Source organism: Pristiophorus japonicus, chromosome 5 (assembly GCF_044704955.1).
Source record: "Pristiophorus japonicus isolate sPriJap1 chromosome 5, sPriJap1.hap1, whole genome shotgun sequence".
NCBI classification, from domain to species: Eukaryota; Metazoa; Chordata; class Chondrichthyes; family Pristiophoridae; genus Pristiophorus; species Pristiophorus japonicus.
In genome coordinates this window covers 247696328-247711824 of record NC_091981.1, presented here as the reverse complement: position 1 = coordinate 247711824, position 15497 = coordinate 247696328, and the positions used below count along the sequence as shown (strand labels likewise).

Sequence of the window (15497 nt, the reverse complement as noted above, 5' to 3'; positions counted from 1 at the left end):
ATAACCCCCTCGCCTCGACAGCTCAGCCATTCGCTGGATACATTTAAAGAGTTGCTGGAGGGAGCCAATCTCAAAATTAAGCACATTTATCCTACTCCGATTTTAAAAATGTATGCATTATAACTGCTTTTGCAGTGAGTCGGGATAAATGGCTCATTCTCAGGTTGGCAATCAGTAACTAGTGGGATGCCGGAGGGACCAGTGCTGAGACCCCAACTATTTACAATCTATATTAATGACTTGGATGAAGGGACCGATTGTAATATAGCCAAATGTAGCAAAGAAGATTTCTCAGATCTGTCTGAAACCGACTAATTTTGATAATCAAATCCTCCAATAACCTTCCAAGCTCAATAACCTGTTTATATTCACTGACCATCGAAAAGAAAAAATGTACTTTTAATACAATTCAACCTTGACGTCAGCTATTTTTTAAAACCACAAACATATCTTAGGAAATAATAATTGCAGACAGGTGATTTATACGATCTTGGGAATGATTAAAACTATTGAAAGATAGGAAGTGAGGCTTTTTAGTCATCCTACTGCAAGGTGCCACATAAAAGGTTACTGCACAAGATAAAAGTTCATGTGGTTGGGAGTAATATATTAGCATGGATAGAGGATTGGCTAACTAACAGAAAACAGAGATTAGGGATAAATGGTTCATTCTCAGGTTGACAATCAGTAACTAGTGGGGTGCCGCAGGGATCAGTGCTGGGACCCCAACTATTTATATCTATATTAAAGACTTGGATGAAAGAACTGATTGTAACGTAGCCAAGTTAGCTGACGATACAAAGATGGGAGGAAAAGCAGTGTGTGAGGAGGACACAAAAAACCTGCAAAATGACACAGACAGGCTAAGTGAGTGAGCAAAAAGTTGGCAGATGGAGTATAATGTTGGAAAGTATGAGGTTATGTACTTCGGCAGAGAAAAAGAAAAATCGAAGAGCAAGTTATTATTTAAGTGGAGAAAAATTGCAAAGTGCTACAGTACAGTGGGACCTGGGGGTCCTAGTGCATGAAACATAAAAGGTTAGAATGCAGGTACAGCAAGTGATCAGGAAGGCCAATGGAATCTTGGCCTTTATTGTAAAGGGGATGGAGTATAAAAACAGGGAAGTCTTGTTACAGTTATACAGGGTATTTGTGAGGCCACACCTGGAATACTGGAATATTTAAGAAAGGCTATACTTACTTTGGAGGCAGTTCAGAGAAGGTTCACTAGGTTGATTCCGGGGCTGAGGGGGTTGACTTATGAGGAATGGTTGAGTAGGTTGGGCCTCTACTCATTGGCATTCAGAAGAATGAGAGGTGATCTTATCGAAATGTATAAGATTAAATGAGGGGGCTTGACAAGTTGGATGCAGAAGATATTTTCACTGATGGGGGAGACTAGAAGTAGGGAGCGTAGTCTTAGAATAAGGGGCCGCCCATTTAAAACTGAGAGGAGGAGAAATTTCTTCTCTGAGGGTTGTAAATCTGTGGAATTCGCTGCCTCAGAGAACTGTGGAAGCTGGGTCATTGAATAAATTTAAGACAGAGAGAGACAGTTTCTTAACCGATAAGGGAATGGGGTTATGGGGAGCGGGCAGGGAAGTGGACCCGAGTCCACGATCGGATCAGCAACGATCCTATTAAATGGCGGAGCAGGCTCGAAGGGCCGTATGGCTTACTTCTGCTCGTATTTCTTATGTTCTCTGGGCTAGTTTTATGTTCAGTAATTGCTGCACTTAACACATGAATACCATTTTTTATTATAGTGTGGTTCAATTGAACCAAATGCTTAAATATTAAGTTTTTATAAGACATGCATTGTCAATTTTAAAATATCAATAAATATTTTCAGACAATATGAATTCAAGATTCTGAAAAGTGTAGAAACTACTTGTGCAGTAACTGCTTGATGAATAATGCACATGGACAAAGAAATTTAAGACCCTATTATGGATATGAGAAATCAATTACCAAATATAGTGAACAGATTCAGCAAGCAATCATGTATACTGTGCTGCTGGAGGGCTGCCAGGATTTCACAAATGACTTGCATCAAAAAATGGTGCCTGCTTGCAGAAACTCAAAAGCAATCTGAGAAAGGTCACATCTAAAATAAATATTTACTAAAGTAATTCAACCTTTTTCAGTACTGAACCCTTTGCAGCTTTCAAAACAAAACAAAAAAATCACCATCAACATTTGCAAAACAGATGCACGCCAATATTTTTATGCTGGATATTAACTACACTGGAAATTGAAGTAATTTAAAAAATGGCAAATGCTGGAAATCGGAAACAAAAACAGAACATGCTGGAAACACAGTAATTGGGTCAGTATCTATAATGATTTTGAGCATGTACTCTTCATCAGAACTGAAGACTGAAAGTCAAGCAAGCACTCTTCTAATGCTGGAACAAAAGAAACATTCAGGAGGGAGGAGAATCGAAGGATACGCCAATCATTGAGAGGAGTTTCTCTGCTCAAAAAAATCTCTCGGATCATCCAAAAGGTCAGTGACATGGAAGCACACAAAATAATGTGTAAATAGTAGGGGTGAAAAGACTAGACAGAGGCCCACAGAAACAAGAGAGAGAAAATGGGGGAAATAAAAACTCAAAATTAAAATAGAAAAAGCTAGCACAGTGTGTTCGCCAGCACTAAGAAAACACAAACTTACACCAGTGGCTCAGACCCTATGTCAGCACATGTTCGGTGTTTGAAAACTTGTAACCCAAGATCTGGTTATATTATTTGCAGCATACAGATCCCTGAAACACTCCTGCTGTCAAGATTGTTGCAAAAATTAATTTAAAGAATTTTCTTGTTTTTATTACAGTCTTGTTGTCTTTAACCTCTAATTATTTCCAGTTAGAGAGATTAGAGCATAGATGCTGAATTTTGTCATATTTACCATTCTTATAAAGTACAATGGACTCTTGTTGACAGAGTAAAGAAAAATGGTTTGCTATGATCCCTCAATATTACACTTTCAGGAGATTCAGAATTAAAATTGAACCTAGCAATTGACCTTTCCATTAAAATCAAAAGAGTCAAATAATTTGTTCCATGCAAGGTTTTTGAACACAATTAGTTTTCAAAATGAGCCTCAACTGCAAAGTTATCTAATAGCTCCCTTATATCATAAATCACTAGCAGCAACAGAGTAAAAAAAAAACTAGAAGGACATATGAGTATGCCTAAATCAAGATACAATATTTAAAACATTTACCAGCATATAAAGTTTACATATTTATATTTTCATTAAAAGATTAGCAACGTTTTAAATCTCAGCAGTGTGACTGGACTACACCTCTTCACTACTTTACTCCTTTTAAATATTGAAGTATTAATGCATGGTTACCTTTCTTTAATAGACATTGCTTTTCCAGCAGTGAGCTCCGAAATCCCTTCACTTATTTCAGTTCTGCCAGTTTCGGTGGAAATTAGTTCCGACTGATCATAAGACACCTTACTTTCTACTTGCGTGGCTGGCTGCAGATATGAAGTATGTCTGGAGGATGTTACAGCAGAAACCTGTGATGCAGTTAATGTTGCTGCAGATCCTGCTTTCATTTCAGGAGTATGTTCCATACACTCTACTCAACAAGAACAGGGTAGCATTAGTACGGTCATAAATAATATACTAATAACTTTCATTTGCCAGATTATGAAATTTGCAGGTATCGATTTGCTTTTAAACTTAATCCTGCTTTTGGAATGTTTACCTCAAATATGCAAACTAAATGACAACATTCTAAAATCAGTGCAACAGACTTCATTTTTACAAAGTTTCTCATTGCCTCTCACTTAATCACGATAGCAAGACAGTGCTACTAAATGTGTCAAAAGTAAATCTTTATGCTGCTGGTTTATAGAAAAATGTTTTCTGCCAGCTCCATCACAAGCCAGACTGTTATCTAAACAGTGTGTGTGCAGAGTTTGTCTATTTAATAGGAGGAGTCATCGTACATTGGTTGCAGCTTCCATGCAACCACTTGGACTCCCTCTTGAACAGTGAGCCATCAGTTGTACATGAACAATTTTGGTTTCAATTGTCTGCTTGTAGTAAACTCACTGCTAAAGGCACATTGACATGTAATGTTTGACCTATGAATCTAATGAGGCAGTGGAGAAATTTCCATAGAATCATTACAGAATTATTATTTTTTGGCAGCGAGTTTTTGTGCTCGAGGGGAGGGAATGGAACATCACCACCCAGTGCTCATTTTAAGCACTGAGATATTAGTATAGCAGAGTCAGCCGCAGAGTAAACCTACTTTTGCAACTACATTATACCGTAGTCACTCTCAGGAGAGCACCCCCGAATGCACCAATGTGTATTTTTCCCACTTCCTGGACTAACCTTTTATTGGAATTTTCAAAAATGTGCATTGATGTATATTTGATATGAAGCCGTGGCACACTTTGATTGCACAATGCTGGAGGGAGGAGTGCTTTTGCAAAATTGAGCCTATGCTGGGAGAAATACGGGTCAGTGGACTGGGGCATCCGGCTTGATCTGGGGAGTCCCTGCATCTAGTGGTTATATTAGTTGCGGCTGTTACCTTTCATGGTCAGTGGGTGGGTTACTGAGCTTTGGGTCAATGTGGCATTGACCACTAAGTTGCTGGATGCCAAGCTACATGGTATTCAAGTAGCCAGGTGGAGACAATACATCATTTGTGATTATGCTATGTTTGTATGCATCAGCCGCATGCATGTTGTAGTTCCAGACTACATTTTGCTACAAAAAAAGGGAATACACCTTCCTGCAGCTAACATCAACAAATGTGCTGACCTGCTCATTGTGGAGGCCCTTACTCTCCAGCAGGTAGGCCAAGGAGCACATAGCTTGCTTCTGTGAAATTGCAAGGCTTGGATGGCTTTCCAGAATAAGAACATAAGAAATAGGAGCTGGAGTAGGCCATTTGGCCCCTCGAGCCTGCTCCGCCATTCAATAAGAACATGGCTGATTTGATCATGGATTCAGCTCCACTTCCCTGCCTGCTCCCCATAACCCTTTACTCCCTTATCGCTCAAAAATATGTCTATCTCTGCCTTAAATATATTCAATGACCCAGCCTCCACAACTCTCTGGAGTGAGCACTGGGTGGTGATGTTCCATTCCCTCCTCTCGAGCACAAAAAACTCACTGCCAAAAAATATTAATTCCATGGATTTATAATTCTCAGAGGGAATTTCTCCTCAGCTCAGTTTTAAATGGGCGGCCCCTTATTCTACGACTATGCCCCCTAGTTTTAGTTTCCCCTACGAGTGGAAATATCCTCTCTGCATCCACCTTGTCGAGCCCCCTCATTATCTTATCTATTTCAATAAGATCACCTCTCATTCTTCTGAACTCCAATGTGTACAGGCCCAACCTATATGTGTGAGCATGACCAGAGTGTGTGCCTGAGGGTGCACATCTGCGCAGTCCTCCTAGCAGCCGACCAGTGAGGGATAAAATTTGTGGAGCTTGTATGCGGTGTTGTTGTGCGCGATGTATGATCTTCAATTGGCTTTTGTACATTTTTGTTGTATAGTGGTAATTTCCTCAGTGTAATATATGCACCTGTGAGTATGTTCACAGGCTTGTGGAGCTGTTGAGTTGCACAGGGCTGTCCCGTGCAATCGGTTTTTAAGTCGGTTCACGGATTCCCAGGCTGCCTGCAATTTCTGCGGTCTGGAAGAGTCCATGCTCCATGTTTATGTGGAATGTGTCAGGTTGCAGCTCCTGTTCCAATATTTGAAGGGGCTGCTCCTCAAATTCTGGTTGCACTTCAGTCCCACACTCCTGATCTTTGGGTATCCTGTGTGGAGGGGAGCGGGCAGGTAGGAAGTTCTTCTCGTAGGACTGCTCCTGGGATGGCCAAGGTGGCCATTAACTGATCCAGGCAGCGGGCGCTCGAGGGGGTCGTTCAGCCCGACTGCCTGCCTCTCTTCCGCGGTTACCTTCGAGCCAGGGTGTCCCTGGAGGTGGAGGACGCAGTGTCCACCAGTATGCTCATGGCCTTCCGAGAGAGCTGGTACCGGAGGGACTGGAGTGCATCATCACTCCCGGCAACCAAATTTTAATTTGATTTAAGTTCACGGTAAAAAGTTCATTTGTCGATTTAAAGAGGGCACTTGATTTATGGTTTCAACTTAAAATAGTTTTAGAGCTGTTGAGTTGGAAGTGGTTTAGCCAGTCACGTGATGATCACAAGACTCAATAAAACCCCTCCAGTTGGTTTCGGGGATCCACGATGAGACAGGTGGTTTGAGCCTGGTGGATGAACTGGTAATGTGTAGTGTGATTGTTAAACCTTTTGCAAATAAGCCAACTAGTTCTTAATAGCAATGTGCTATGAATTCTTAAGCAAAGCACCCAAGAAGCAAATACATTACACTCAGATACTCTGTCCTGTCTCAAACCATGGGAGGTTAGCATGGTGAAGACAGTGGCGATGTGTCTGTAGGAATATGCTGAGTGGAGGGAGAAATCCAAGGGGCTTATGTGGAACTCTGCAAAGTATTGCAGGATTCTAGCGGTTGCGCCTCCTCTGGAAATAGCAGTAGTGTTCATGCTGGGAGAGGTGAGGATTGTTGACTAATTTTGTGGGTGAAGCTGGCTCATCTGGTGATCCCTTTCACATACCAAAGACAAGGAGGCTAATCCTCCTGTGAGCGCTCAACTATGGCAAATTAGGAGATAGCTAAGTTTGGACCTTCAGCAGGCCGCAGACCATCCTCCGGCTGCAACCACCAAGGGATGCTTCCAGCACCCTGTTGGTGAATGAATAGTAAGCTGTGCAGGGGGGATGGTAGGGGTGACCAGGTCTTCGTTCCCAGTCATGGGTTTCACTGGGAGACTAAAGATTAGTTAGAGCTGGGTTATCCAATAACAGTATCTTAAGTGCGGGAGGCCAAGGCATAAGATGGTTGTGAATCTTTGGTATTCTCTCTATCCCAGAGGGCTGCGGATGCTCAGTTGATGAGTCTGTTCAAGACTGAGAGCAATAGATTTTTGGGCACTAAGGGAATCAAAAGATATGGGGATAGGGCGGGAAAGTGGAGTAGATGTAGAAGTTCAGCCATGATATTGAATGGCAGAGCAGGCTTCCAACATTTTAACCACTCTCTGGGTAAAGAAGTTAATAAATATTCCTGTATGCTGATATTATATGCAACAACCTAACCACATCACTCACCAGCATCTTTCAAATTGGATAATTGTAGCCTTTTGATTGCCTAGTGGATTGTGGAAGTTATGACCATCAACGCGATGGAATTAGGGGGTACGGTAGTATAGTGATAATGTTACTGGACTAATAATCCAGAGGCCCGAACTAATAATCTGGAGACGTGAGTTCAAATCCCACCATGGCAGCTGGGGAATTTGAATTCAGTTAATTAAATTAAACTGGAATTATAAAGCTAGTATCAGTACAAGAAACTACCAGATTGTCATTAAAAACCCATCTTGTTCACTTATGTCCTTTAGGGAAGGAAATCCGCCAACTAATCTATATTAACGACTTGGAAGAAGGGACTGAGTGTAACATAGCCAAGTTTGCTGATGATACAAAGATGGGAGGAAAAGCAATGTGTGAGGAGGACACACAAAATCTGCAAAAGGACATAGACAGGCTAAGTTAGTGGGCAAAAATTTGGCAGATGGAATATAATGTTGGAAAGTATCATGCACTTTGGCAGAAAAAAACCAAAGAGTAAGTTATTATTTAAATGGAGAAAGATTGCAAAGTGCTGCAGTACAGTGGGACCTGGGGGTACTTGTGCATGAAAGGTTAGTATGCAGGTACAGCAAGTGATCAGTAAGGCCAATGGAATCTTGGCCTTTATTGCAAAGGGGATGGAATATAAAAGCAGGGAAATATTGCTACAGTTTTACAGGGTATTGGTGAGGCCACACCAGGAATACACTGTGTGCAGTTTTGGTTTCCATATTTACAAAAGGATATACTTGCTTTGGAGGCAGTTCAGAGGAGGTTCACAGATTAATTCCGGAGATGAGGTGGTTGACTTATGACAAAAGGTTGAGTAGGTTGGGCCTCTGCTCGTTGGAATTCAGAAGAATGAGAAGTGATCTTATTGAAACATCTAAGATTGAGGGGGTTTGACAAGGTGGATGCAGAGAGGATGTTTCCACTGATAGGGAAAACTAGAACTAGAGGGCATAATATTAGAATAAGAGGCCGCCCATTTAAAACAGAGTTGAGGAGAAATTTCTTCTCTGAGGGGTGTGGATTTGTGGAATTCGCTGCCCGAGAGCTGTGGAAGCTGGGACGTTGAATAGATTTAAGACAGAAATAGACAGTTTCTTAAACGATAAGGGAATAAGGGATTATGGAGAGCGGGCAGGGAAGTGGAACTGAGTCCGTGATCGGATCAGCTATGATCGTATTAAATGGTGGAGCAGGCTCGAGGTGCTGTATGGCCTTCTCCTGCTCCTATTTCTTATGTCCTTATGTCCTTACCCAGTCTGGCCTATATGTGACGCCAGACCTACAGCAATGTGGTTGACTCCTAACTGCCCTCTGAAATGGCCGAGCGAGCCACTCAAGGGCAATTAGAGCTGAGCAATAATTGTGGGCCTTGCCAGTGAGGTCCACATCCCGTGAATGAATTAAAAAAATATGAACTGGTACTTTGATAAGACAGCGACAGAAATAGCATCTTTACTATACAACCTATTCTGGTCGCATGTGACAGGTTATTCCATCTGGTTAGGCTAGCATGCATACTGGTTAAGATCTGGTGGGAGATGAGAAGTTCCTTTTGTACAGTTTCAGGACGATATGTACACCATATATAACCAAAATTGGACAGACTATATTTGTGGATATGTCCTGCGTGGAGGACATGCCCTTTGTTTTAGAATAGCTTGGTTTGTAACTGGAGATCTGCCCTTTTGAAAGATGCTGGGCAGTGATGTGGTTAGGTTGTTACATATAACATCAGCATACAGGAATATTTATTAACGTCTTCACCCAGAGAGTGGGTAGAATGTGGAACTTACTGACACATGAGTAGTAGCGGCAAATAGCATAGGTGCAGTTAAGGGGAAGTTAGATAAGTACAAGAGGGAGAAAGGAAGACGATCATAAGAACGTAAGAAATTGGAGCAGGAGTAGGCCATATGTCCCTGCTCTGCCATTCAAGATCATAACTGAACGTCTACATCTTCTACACTTTTCCATCTTATCTCCATATCCCTTGATTCCTATAGTGTCCAAAAATGTATCGCTCTCAGTCTTGAATATACTCAACTGAACATCCACGGCCCTCGGAGGTAGAGAATTCCAAAGGTTCACAACCCTCTGAGTGAAGAAATTTCTCCTTATCTCAGTCCTAAATGGCTGGCCCCTTGTCCTGAATAGGATATGCCGATAGGGTGAGATAAAGTAGGGTTGGGGGAAAAGGTGCGTGTGAAGCATACACACTGGCATAGACCAGTTGGGCAGCATGGCCTATTTCTGTGCTGTAAATTGTATGTAACATTTTATGCTCAATCCCTCCTGCCTGTACTCAGTGGATGTACAGTGACACACGTGTCCAGGAGTCTTATGAACATTTTAGTAAAGGAGTTGGTTTCAGACTGCTAAGTACTCCTAGAATCAGTTTTACATTTTCCCTCCACTACAAGTGCTCCTGATTGTTGCACACACTTGGAGCTCATGATAGCCCGAGTGGTAAACCTCCTAGCTGCAGGTAAGAAGTTGCCCGGAGGATGTTACACTGCAGTATGTGAAGGAGTTAGCTTCCATCAACACCACTGTATGCTTAGCCAACAAAAAGAGTGATTCAAGTGGGGTGAATTTCCAGCTCCTCCAAAGGAGAAAACCAAAATGGCATTTGGGATTTAAAACTAGACTCAAAAAGCACTCTCCCAAATTTACACTCAGAATCTTTTGGTTGGTTATTAATCACTCAACCAACTGTTCGAGTCATCTAGTTTACAATAACAATGACATTTTGATTTAAAGGAAGAATCGCGTTCAGCTTACCTGTAATGGCTCGCTTGCCCTTCGTGATGTTTTCCACTTCCACCATTTCATCAAAGTTTTGCTCTTCAATTTCCCAGCTCTCATGTACGTTTTCTGATTTCATGATCTCGTTTCTTTCAGCTGCCCAGGGCATGTTTGCTGGACTGAGCTGTTCCCTGCTGTCTCTTTCTGGGCTTCGATCTTCACTATCCATACTCCTTCCAGTGGGTACTCGGGGCTCAGTTTCTTCAAAGCTCCGATTATATATGCCGCTCAGTTGCAGCATCTCTTTCGTCTCCTCATTTTTGTAGTCCTCTCCAGCACCCTCTTTGAAGACTCCACTGAATCCATATGTCTCTTCTGGCGACAAGTGCACAAGTTCTGATGGAAGCACACTTTTACTTGAAATATCAGCACTGGCAAGTGAGTTGTGGGAAGTAAGAAGAGATTTTGCTGCTGACATGTGGGTAGTATATAAACTGTCCTCGGTAATGGAAGACTTTCCAAGGTGTACGTCACCAGCACAGGCTGTAGAGACTGTAGCAATCCGACTGGCCATCGACTTTACCAGAGATTGTGACAAGGGCTTTATTATTCCATTTTGCACCTGTAATAAAAAGGCAGATAAAAGTATTCATATGCTAATACATGAAACAAAAGCACATATTGCTGCAACCCCAATTTTGCTGCAAAGCATAAAAGCTTGCAAGATCTCCTTCCCAAAGATCTTTAATCTTTTCAAGGCTGTTTAGACTCAATACACAATAGCACATGGCATGCAAACACCTTGAGCAGTTCATTGGTGAACTTGCATACACGTATTTCTGTACAAAAATTAAAATAAACTTTGGATACTACTTTAGCCACACAGTGTACAATGAATTAGCTCCTTAATACACAAAATTGGTCCAAGAGGGAGGGGAAAAACTGGAAGAGAAAAAAGGGAAAGGAGGAAAGAGTATTATATAGCACATTTCCTTTCCTCAGGACACCCCAAAACACCACAGCCAATGAAGTACTTTGTAGAGAAATATGACAGCCAATATGCACACAGCAAAATACCACAAACAGCATTGAAATAAATGACCAGATAATCTGTTTTTGTGATGTCAGTTGAGGGATAAATATTGGCCAGGACACCATGAAAACTTCCCAGCTCTTCCTTGAATAGTGCCATAGGATCTTTAATGTCTATCTGAGGGGGCAGATGTGGCCTTGGTTTAATGTCTCATCTGAAAGATCGTACCTCCAATAGTGCAGCACTCTCCCAGTACTTCACTGAGGTGCCAGCTTAGATTATGTGTGCAAGTCATCCGGAGTGGGACTTGAACCCACGACCTTCTGACTCAGAGGCGAGAGTGCTACCATGAGGCAAGACTGGCACCTCGGCTGCCATTATTGTGCAACACATGCAGGATTTTACAAATCACACATTTGGGTAAGCAATATCTACTTTCTGCACATATGTAGCCAATTTGATATTACTATCCTGGAGGAACTCTAGTAACTGCCATTATGGATTTAACAAAGCAAGAACAACAGGGGTTTATTTGACCCACCAAGCCGGCTTCCTCCTTTGACCATGTAAAATTCTCTCAGAATATTCTAAATCTCCTGCATGAAGCAACCAGCTTTAGATAAAGGTTTCAAAAATATGAACTCTCAAATTTTGAGAGAAATTTTAGGAGTAATTAAACGAAGCTCCAGGATATGAAACCAATCTTGCAACGCAAGAGTGTTTTAACTCTGATCATTTGAATCAGGGTGTCTATAATTACTTAGATCTGGCAGCAAGGTTTGTACGTTTATTTTACTGTTCTACATGGCCTCAGGTTTCACAGCATTGGAATAGAATTCTTGAGGTCAAAAAGCCACACCCAAGAGCAATGCAGCATCTTGTTCCGTTATGAAGTTTCTGCTTGCCGGAAGTCTTAACCCCAGTGCATAGCGAGCTTTTAAACTTCATACTTCTACTATACATTAAAATTTTGTACATATTTGAATACCAAATGCCATTTTATAACAGGTTAGCTAATGTTCCAAGGATAAAAATAACTAGCGCTGTAATACCACTGTAATCCTATACAACTGCTTCACATAAATCACCATTTATAGATTAAAGAATTTATTTACTGTAATTGCAAAAGGTCCACAGTGTTATCAAAAGAGGCAGGACTTGGAATTGTTGAAATGCTACCTCACTTCATAAGTTTCCTCTTCCTTCACTTGGTCCCGTTATATTCAAGAGACATTTTTCCTGGTTTTAAGCTTGTAGCCCTATATCTTGCAATTATATTTAGCTTCAATTTGCAAATTGAAAATATCCAGTCAAGCAACTTAATTTCTTCCCTAGCTTTGTTGCCAGATTAGAGTTACTGGGTTCAAGAAACATGTGAGAGTCAGAGCCTATTCCACTTCAAGATACTGCATCTATTTTAACCACATCTGTTTTTCACATTCATAGCACAGACATTTCAAAGACAGCATCGCCAAATAAAGTGCACCCTTGTTTCTGAAACTACCATTGCTCGGTTATCTTTCCCAATAGATGGAATAGAATTCATCCTATTCCTGAATAATATTCAAGCTCCGACCTGCTGCAGGGAAAGTGGCCTACAAGCACAAGAACACGAGATGTCACTGTAATTTGTAAACACATACCTGTTCAACTTCACCCAGTGTAATTGGTTGAGTCTGATAGCGGGCATTTGACCGTCTCTGCCTAGTATCACTTCTACTCCTTGCAGCTTTTACTTTAGTCACAGGTTGCGAAAGGCGATTGAACAGGGCCATCTTTTCTGCCAGGCTCAGTGTGGAGATGTCTGGCTCTTCAAGCTGACCTTGTTCTGTCAATTCTTTGGCTTCACTTGCCTTCTGTTCTTCCGCAGTATACTGTGCAGATGCTCGTAGTCTAGAAAATGCATTGGTTTGATATTTAGGTCATCGTTTTGCAGTACAGTTACATAGTCTCTGTCCCAAAAATGTCTCTCTAAAATTAGCACTTTACAATTCATCACTTAAACAGTATGCAGCTTCCTGTTATTTCAAAATGGTCTTTAAAAAACTCATTAAGGACAAAGTAATTATTATATTTTATTCTAGATATACAAGCTTTCAAAAATAACATTTAAATATTAGATGGCAGCCAGAATAATCCAAATCATTAAAAAGTCGCAGGCGAAAACAAACTCTGAATTTGCTAAAGCTCTACAAATGACCTTAATGGTGGTTGAAACTCATTATAATATACTACTTATACACTGACCACTTGGCACTCAGCTGTGCAGTTAATTAACTGCTTTGTTTTGTAAACATTTATACACTAAAGTTGTACAAGTTAAGCTTTCAATGTCTGATTGAAAACCCAGAGTATGAAAGGGTTATGTTTAATCGCGTTTAATCAAATAGATTTGAATGAAAAATATATTTCAAGGGTTTAATGACTGTAAGCAATCAAAGTTTAATTACAGTCCTGTATTTGTGTTACATATATCTAGCAAGTGAAAATGTTACTTCAAAATGTTCAACACCATTTAAGGAGAAAGGACTTAAATATTACATTCAAATATCTGCATTACAGCATGCAAGGGCAGCGAGTCACGTCATGGAATGACGGGATTTGGGCACAGGCCGTACCATTCTGTGCGGAGTGTAAGGTAATCACTCGGGAGGTGGGAAAAGTCAGCTATGTCTGTGCTCACGCACCGACTGTGAATAGCTCATAACCGGCTGTGGCAGAATTATGGAGACCGGTTGTCCCAGCATCATCTGAGTCAGGCAAATTTAAAAACCTGTGGTGAGAGAAACAGCTAATGTTTCAGGTCTGAGACTCTTCAAACTCTGACGTTAACTCGGTTTCTCTCACCACAGATGCTGCCTGGCCTGCTGAGTGTTTCCAGCATTTTCTGTTTTTGTTTCGGATTCTAGCATCCGCAGTATTTTGCTACTGAAATTTTAAAACCCACTATGGATACATGGTAAAATGCCTATTGAACGAATTAATACCCGAGCAAATATTTTATTTGTACTGTCAATTCTAATACTGGATGCTCATAAAGGGGTGGTATGGTATTAGATTGTGCACATCCAAATATTAACATTTTTAATTCAATGTGGAACAGAAGTTGTATAAGCAAACAACAGATAGTATTGCACTATATGGGGAGGGGGGTGGAATCTTGTAACATCATCATAGCTATTGTGCAGGTACCTATTGGAAGGCTTAAAAATTTTAACTTAATTCAATGAGAATGTGGACATTTTAGCACTGAAATCCTCCAGTTAGATAGTGGTCGTAGGAACAGGATAGTAATTACAGTAAAATTTCAGGTTACATTCATTATGGTTTTCTTGACAATATTTGCTTAAAACATTATACCCAGTGAGTTTTATGTTTACAGTTACTGCAAATTAATTGTCTGTGAAGCACTTTGGGGCATTTTAGAGTCTTTTTTTCCATATTAAAAAAGCCTACTTAATGTTGACAGAACTGTAAAGCTAGTTAATTGGTTTTTTTTTAATTAAAGTGCAATGATACAGCACATGATCATGTTTGAAACTGTGGTTTAATAGGACACATTTCTGCTCAAGGTTACTTTCAAATATTGGTGCACCAAATTCATAAGCGCAATACTTTTGGCAAGGATACAAACATCTTTATCCTTCCCCCACCCCCATATATTCTTCCCAGGCCATGAGCTAACCACAGCCAATTGAGCAGGGGAAGATTCTTGATCTGCTGCCAATGCTGCTCTAAGCAGGCTAATCAGAGACAAATGTGGCCTGGAGAATACTTTCCCTCTCCTTGTGGGAAAGCTGTGCAGCAGAGATTGGGAACTCTTCATGTTGAGGGCCATGGCATATCTTACTGATTAAAGAAATGCCAAGTCTAAATTGAATCAGTAGCACAAGGATTGCCTGCTATTCTCCCATACCTACAACACAGTTGATTAAGAGCACCATTAGCAAAGGGCCTGAGAACAACGTGCAATGTAGGAAGAATTTCAAAGAATGCAGTAAAAAAAAAGGGGAATTGTATGAAGATTCCCAAGTATTGAATTTCAGTTGTAACAGGTCACAGCTGTAGTTTTTAATTTTCCATTTTGAAACGTTATTACATTATACATGCATAGCATTCTATTTTCTTTTTAATTATCAAGAGTTGCAGCAAGTTATTAATCACCAACAGAAAATGTAGGCAGAATTAAAATGCAATGTTAAATTCTGCAACAGCGTTTTAAACCTAATCTAGCAAAACAAAGCTTACATATTTCAAGCAAAGCACAAGCCACACCTGTATATTTGGATTTTCTGGATGGCAAGAATGAAGTGGCTCAGTTTAAATACATCGACTTACAAATTTACAATGAACTCAATTAAGAGTTTAGAACCAATTTATATACAAGATTAACAAATAGCATCTTTTGAATCTTCATCACGAGATGAACTGAAAAACTAAGGTTTGATAACCTATTACTAGGCTTTTGAAATACTGTTTTATTTATTAAGTGT

At 40.5% G+C, this 15497-nt stretch overlaps 1 protein-coding gene across 16 annotated transcripts in view; it reads right to left on the bottom strand.

Annotated features, from left to right (window-relative positions):
* Positions 1-15497, bottom strand: part of svila (supervillin a) — a 183900-nt gene that overhangs the window by 100310 nt on the left and 68093 nt on the right. For all 16 annotated transcript variants that reach the window (XM_070881500.1, XM_070881502.1, XM_070881505.1 and 13 more), the window contains 3 exons: positions 12648-12897; positions 10008-10593; positions 3362-3596 (listed from right to left, as the gene is read on the bottom strand). In XM_070881500.1, the coding sequence (XP_070737601.1) occupies positions 3362-3596; positions 10008-10593; positions 12648-12897 (1071 nt within the window). The remainder of the gene's footprint in view (positions 1-3361; positions 3597-10007; positions 10594-12647; positions 12898-15497) is intronic.